Here is a 6,887-nt window from a genome sequence, read left to right as displayed (position 1 = left end):
ACCCTAAGCTACGAGAGATGAAAGCTAATACCTAAAACACCATCATTTGGAGTTATATACTAAAGGGAGGAAATCAATCTGCTAACTGGTTAGCAAAGGAAGGTACTCTAAACACAAAAACTGTTTAAAATATATCACCATGCTCTGAATTAAAGCTCTTATTACATAGGGATAATCTTAACATCCCTTATGTCAGATGTAAGCCATATAAACCTCATTAGAAAATATTATTATCCTTTTGCTATATATATATATATATATATATATAAAGGAAACTGGTATTTGGCAGAGGCCCAAATTCCTCATTAAATAATATTATCATCCTTTTGCTATATATATATATATATATAAAGGAAATCAATATTTGGCAGAGGCCCAAATAACAATTTCCCATGCACTAGGCCTTATGATGAGAGTCGTGCCATGTGCCTAAATATTCGAGAACCCAGCGCCACCGGGGATCGAACCCGTGACCTAATGGGACTTACAGTGAACCCCTCCAACCAACAGGCCACGGCTTGATACACTATATATATATAATATGTTTATGTTGAATTTAATGCGATGAGCACATAAATAATATGTTTATGTTGACTACTAGTATCTGCATGACTGACTATGATGGATTCACCCATTTAGAGTAATAGTAGGGAAACTGTAATAAATTTGCACGTATATGGAAAAAAATATTGATATTAAAATACCTTAAGTGGTAAAATTTTTAGACAGTTTTCCTCTGACGGTTATATAAATATAGAATGATATTGTTATGCTATTGATATTGTAAGATTCATTGAATATCTCAAATATTTATACTGATTTAGTAAAGAATTTAATTAACATGCATATTACTTTCTTTTTGCAATTTATTATTGTAGTTTTGAATATCTCAAATATTTATACTGATTTAGTAAAGCATTTAATTAACATGCATATTATTTTCTTTTTGCAATTTATTATTGTAGTTGAGTATGAATATTCACTAGCCTGTTTGGTTTATTGTTATTTTAAACTAACTTCTCATGTTAATTAAGTGATTAACGATGAGCGTTAAAAGAAATGGCATTTATAGAAGACACGGACAACCAACAATGAGATATTTTTAAATATATTGTTTTAATTTAACTAAATTAGTGATTCCTTCATTTGTTAAATTGTAGACGAATAAAGAAAATTTAGTTTTCACCGTTCGACCTTCTGCTCTCATCTAAGCTAATTTCAAGCCCTGAGCCAAGTCGTGGCAATGGCAAAATCATAAAATACTACAATAAGTCATAATGGTGAAAGGAGTAAGGACAAAAGCTGCCTTGATGAAAAAATCCTCAGTAATAATTAAATGTATGAAAAAATTGTCATAAAAGAAATGTTAAACATGTCACCATAAAAGCAAGGCAAAAGGCAACTTCTAACTACCTATCAGAAGAAGCAAATATAATAGCCGCAGGCCTCTTCAGCAAATTGGGGACTGTCTGATCTTTTGTTTGGAATAGGTGTGTGACCCCATGAGGGGAGAGAACCGCTCCAACATCCATAGAAAGTAGTGCCCCATGGAGATCTGAGCTAGGCTTAATAATATCTTCAGGCGCAAACAATAGAATGACAGAATCACCAGACACAAGAATCCTAACAAAACATTATTTAAAAATAGTAAAGAGCAAAATGAAAATTTTCGAGCTAGGAAAAATAATTCACACCTTGCCGAAAGAGGAAGGCCTCCTCTAGCTAAGATTATAGGAGCAGCTAGCGCTGACAAAGCATCTTTAATAATATTAACATCCGAAAAGGCATTACCGCACAAAATAAGAGATGAACGCTCAATGTCAGCAGCTGCAAAAGCAGTAGTTGGCTTCGAGCTGAAGCCAATATTCTCACAAGTTTTTGAGCTGTAAAAGACAAAGTAACACAAAAAAGGTCATATATGAGGTAAAAATGAATCAGTTGAACAGATTAAAACGAATTCAAATGAACCACTAAATTTATTGGGCATTAAAGATAACAGTGTATACAAAATCAAACAAACTTTCATTGGGTCTGGTTGCAGATGTTTTATAGAGATGTACAGAAATGGTCAAACACAATGAATGAAATATGGAGACCTAAAACACTTTCTAAAATACAAAGAGACTAGTATAATATTTATTAAGCTAGAAATTCATATAAAAATGTTTTGTGGGTTAATTAGACAATAATATTATTTTAGCAATTTAATTTTAAATATTTTAGGACAATGTTAACTGAATTGATGGAATGTTAATCCAAAAATATGTTTAGTTATGGAATCCATAAACATTTTGAAATATAATTGGTTGCAACCAATAAATAACATGATTCTCGATTGCTTATCATTCTGTCCTTAGCACTTTCCATAAAATAATGAACATTGTTGAATGGGATTTCAACTGAATGGTGTGATCAGAGTTGCACTACAAAAACATGAGAGAACATCAAAGACTCCTTAGTTTTTCTGCTCTATGCATTTTATTATTACTTGACTACATGTTCCATACGCAGCGGTAGGGCATAACAGAAAGAAAGCAAATCAAATAATGAGAATCATTCATGTTGTCTGGCCAGCTTTAAGACAAGTGCTGGACAAACAGTAGGGTCATTCTTTTCAAAAAAGTTAAATATTGGACAAACAATCTAAAATTACCACCTGGCAATTGTCTTCAATTAAACAATCTAAAATTACCACCTGGCAATTGTCTTCAGATAGGCTTGCTGTTCAATATCATATCCATTCACAAACATCACTCGGCAAATTCTTGCATAAAAGCAGGCAATAGCATAGAAAATGGCAGGAGCATTTAATTTGGATGGCTCAAAATGCTTAAAGCATCTGCCAAAGCTTGATAGGTTTGGTCAGAATCTTCAGTGGATGAATCCTTAGGCACAAACTAGGTCAAGAGCAGTTTAAAATGACGTAAAAAAATGAATACATAATTCTACAATCAAAACAGATGTATACTATATGCTTACAAATAATCAATTGCATAAAAAGATCCTTAAATCATATCAAAATGCTAACAATATAAGGGTAATAGTTTTGAGATTTGCTTAATAATAAGATTTAGCAGATAGCACAAGATGCCAAAAATCAAGGCCCTTGGTTAAATCCAGCCTTGACAAAAGCTAGAAGATATACATTTGAAAAATGATTGGCTTCAAAATCAGGCTGGCCAAGAAAAATTGCAAAATTTTTAATTTTCAACCAAGATTGGGACAAATTCTATACATGGTCAATCTTGCTAATGCAAAGATCTAATCGGCAGTACTAGCCATTGGGGAAAGAATTGTAAATTAAAACTAAATTTGAGCTCCAAAAAGTAGGTTAAACCATACTTCACATTTTTCAAACTTTCCAGGTCATATAACATTATGAACAATCAACGAACTTGAATCATTCACAATATTTCTTCTTGGGCTTTAATACTAATTTAAACATTGTACACAGAATATACATGTAATTGAATGAAATAAAGTTCTCCAATAGCATGCATTACTAAGTGACCTATGGAATAAATACTGCAACTTCAGGTTTTTCAACCATTATAGACACTATTAGCTTCGAAAAACAATGGAACCACCCTACTGCAACTCAACAATTTAGTTCAAATAGTTTAGAACATATTGATCACAAATAATAATCAAATTTTGGAGCAAAGCAACCTGATCGGTTAACAGTATAAATTCTCATCAGTCATTTGAAAAACAATATATCTATTAAAACTAATGCTACAATTGTACGGACAATCTTAATAATTTTATTTATGCATGTTAAAAAAAATTAACAATAAGATAATGTAATCCTAGTCAACATTTTGCTTTTAGTTCCCACAAAACTCCATATCAAAATTATTGCCATAGAACATAGATTTCAATTAGTGAGAGAAAAAATATTATATTTTTTTCTAAACTATCCTTGTTTAAAAGATGTTCATGGCACGCGCCTCGAGATCCGCATTATATTGAGGCACACAGAAACAGCTTCAAAGCTAAAGGGCCCGTTTGGGGCAGCTTTTTTGGCGCAGTGCGTTTTGAAAACGTCGGATGAAGCATTTGGAAACAGCGGCGCAGTGGCGTTTCTAAAAAATTTATATGGGTTGCTGGTCACTGGGTCTTGCAGCTCACGTTCCATCGCGAATTTATTACTCTGCTGTCCTGTGATATCCCGTGAACACTACCCTCTCACGCATTTTTTTTGCCCTGGGTTACACCTCTCTCGATCCTGCGCCTCTCTCGTGCCTCTATCCAATGGCAACAGGTTGCCTTTCTCCTCTCCCTCTTCCCTTTAATCTTCGATGGCAGCGGGTTGTCTTTCTCCTCTCCCTCTTCCTTCTAATATCCAACTTTATCTAGTTATTGTGCTCTTCTTCCTCTCGCGATATCATCTATTAATTTTTTGTGGAATGACTTTGTCTTGCGATTTGTGGCTTTCTCATTTGCGATTTGATGTGAGAATTTAGATTTTCTAATTTGTGTCTTTCTCTTTATGACTGAGAATTTAGATTTTATGATTTTCTTTTTTTCTTTTTTGGTAAATTACATACAAAGCACCCAAAACTGATGCATTTATGCTTGCCACAGTCAAAACATTGTGAATGTGATAAAAATAAAAAATATGAATGGGATTTTATTTTTACCATTGATGCTTGAGTGAAAATTTAAAAATGGCCGAAAGAGGATGCTTGATTCAAAGATAACAATGTTTCGGGTGCCCTGTATGCAATTGCCTTCAATGAAAAATATGGGATGGGGTATTGTCATTACCTTTAATGTTTGCGTAATAATTTGAAAAATGGATGAAAGAGGGTGTTTGATTTGTAGATTGCAATGTTTTCGGTAATTACATACAAGACACCCAAAACCGATGCATTTATATTTGCCAATATACACAAGGCACGCAAAACCAATGCATTTATGCTTGTCACAATCAAACCATTGTCAATGTGATAAAAATGAAAAATATGGAATGAGATTTTACCTTTACTTTTGGTGTTTAAGTGAGAATTTGAAAAATGGCTGAAATAGGGTGATTGATTTGTAGATAGCAATGTTTCCGATGCCTTGTATGTAATTGCCTCAAATGAAAAATATTACATTTGAATTTTAAGTGAAAATTTGAAAAATGGATGAAAGAGGGTGCTTGATTTGTAGATAGCAAAGTTTTGGGTAAATTACATAAAGGGCACCCAAAACCGATGCATTTATGCTTGTCACAATCAAACCATTGTGAATGTGATAAAAATGAAAAATATGGAATGAGATTTTATCTTTACTTTTGATGTTTAAGTGAGAATTTGAAAAATGGCTGAAATTGGGTGATTGATTTGTAGATAGCAATGTTTCCAATGCCTTGTATGTAATAGCCTCAAATGAAAAATATGGGGAGGGGTTTTATCATTACATTTGAATTTTGAGTGAAAATTTGAAAAATGGACGAAAGAGGGAGCCTGATTTGTAGATAGCAAAGTTTTGGGTAAATTACATAAAGGGCACCCAAAACCGATGCATTTATGCTTGTCACAATCAAACCATTGTGAATGTGATAAAAATAAAAAATTTGGAATGGTCTTTTATCTTTACCTTTGATGTTTGAGTGAGAATTTGAAAAATGGTTGAAAAAGGATGCTTGATTTGTATATAGCAATAGTTCAGGTGCCCTATATGTAATCGCCCCAAATGAAGAAAATGGGATGGGAGTTGTGATTCTGTGGTGGTTGCTCGAAATAGTATTTGTGATGTCATAGTGGTTGTGGTGATAGTGGGGTGGTGATAATGGGTGGTGATAGTGGTGGTGATGTTGTGGCGGTTGTGTGGTGTGGAGGTAGTGTTGGCGTTGGCAGTGGTATTGTGGCAGTGGTATTGTGACGTGGTGTTTATGTTTGGTAATATGGTGGTGGTGATGATATGTTGATTGTGGTGGTGATGTTGTTGTAGTTGTGTGATGTGGTAGCAGTGTTGGTAGTGGTGTTGGTGTTGGTAGTGGTGTTGGTGTTGGTGTTGGGAGTTGTTTTGGTGTGGTGTGATGTGGCGTTGTGGCAGTGGTGTGGTGTGATGTGTTGTGGTAGTGGTAATGTGGTGGTGGTGATGATATGTTGATAGTGGTAGTGATGTTGAGGTTTTGATGTTGGTGTTGGTAGTGGAGTTGGTGTTGGTGTTGGTATTGGTAGTGGTGTTGGTGTGGTAGTGGTGTTGTGGTAGTTGTGGTGGTGATGATATGTTGATAGTGGTGATGATTGTGTGGTGTGGTAGTGGTTTTGTGATGAGGTTTCTTATCATTTATCATTTTGAGTAGTGGTATCTTAAATGGCTCTCTTTACGATAGAAAAACAAATATGAGACTGGTGCACCTTTTAAATAGTAGAGAATCTGTTGAATAGCTTGGGGATGATGCTTATAAGGGTCGTGCATGAATTGACTCACTATACTAACTGCTTTGCAAATGTCGAGGCGAGTATGGGCGAGGTAGATGAGTTTCACCAAAGGATGCTGGTAATAAATCTTATTGATAAGCACAGCATTACAAATGTCAGATAATTTTTTATTGGGATCCATACGAACAACCAATGGTTTGCAAAGAAAAATGTTGTTCTCTGTCAAGAGATCAAGCACATATTTTCGTTGAGACACCGAGATAAGTGTCATACTTCCAAGCCTAACAAGTATCGAAGAGATTTCGTCCATTTCAAAGGACTTAGCAAGAATGTCTTTCAAAAACTCCAATGTTGGGAGCATTACCTGTAAGAAAAATATCAACATAAACAATAAGAATAGCTACCTGGCCATTGGAAGAATGTCGGAAGAAGAGTGCGTGATCCGATTGAAATTGAGTAAAATATGGCCCACGACCACCTTCGTGAACTCGCCAAACCAGGCTCTTGGGA

At 34.6% G+C, this 6,887-nt stretch overlaps 1 protein-coding gene across 1 annotated transcript; it reads right to left on the bottom strand.

The window, feature by feature from the left end:
• Positions 1 to 1,409: 1,409 nt before the first annotated feature.
• Positions 1,410 to 4,138, bottom strand: LOC110035913. The gene is made up of 4 exons (XM_020740249.1): positions 3,951 to 4,138; positions 2,696 to 2,764; positions 1,695 to 1,883; positions 1,410 to 1,623 (listed from the first exon to the last, which is right to left on the bottom strand). The coding sequence occupies exons 1-4, from the start codon at positions 4,136 to 4,138 to the stop codon at positions 1,410 to 1,412; spliced, it is 660 nt and encodes a 219-aa protein (XP_020595908.1).
• Positions 4,139 to 6,887: the final 2,749 nt, after the last annotated feature.

The sequence above is a fragment of the Phalaenopsis equestris genome, unplaced genomic scaffold, assembly GCF_001263595.1.
Source record: "Phalaenopsis equestris unplaced genomic scaffold, ASM126359v1 Scaffold200679, whole genome shotgun sequence".
Lineage (NCBI taxonomy): Eukaryota > Viridiplantae > Streptophyta > Magnoliopsida > Asparagales > Orchidaceae > Phalaenopsis > Phalaenopsis equestris.
Note: the sequence above shows the minus strand (reverse complement) of the source record. Positions and strands in the feature narration are given on the sequence as shown.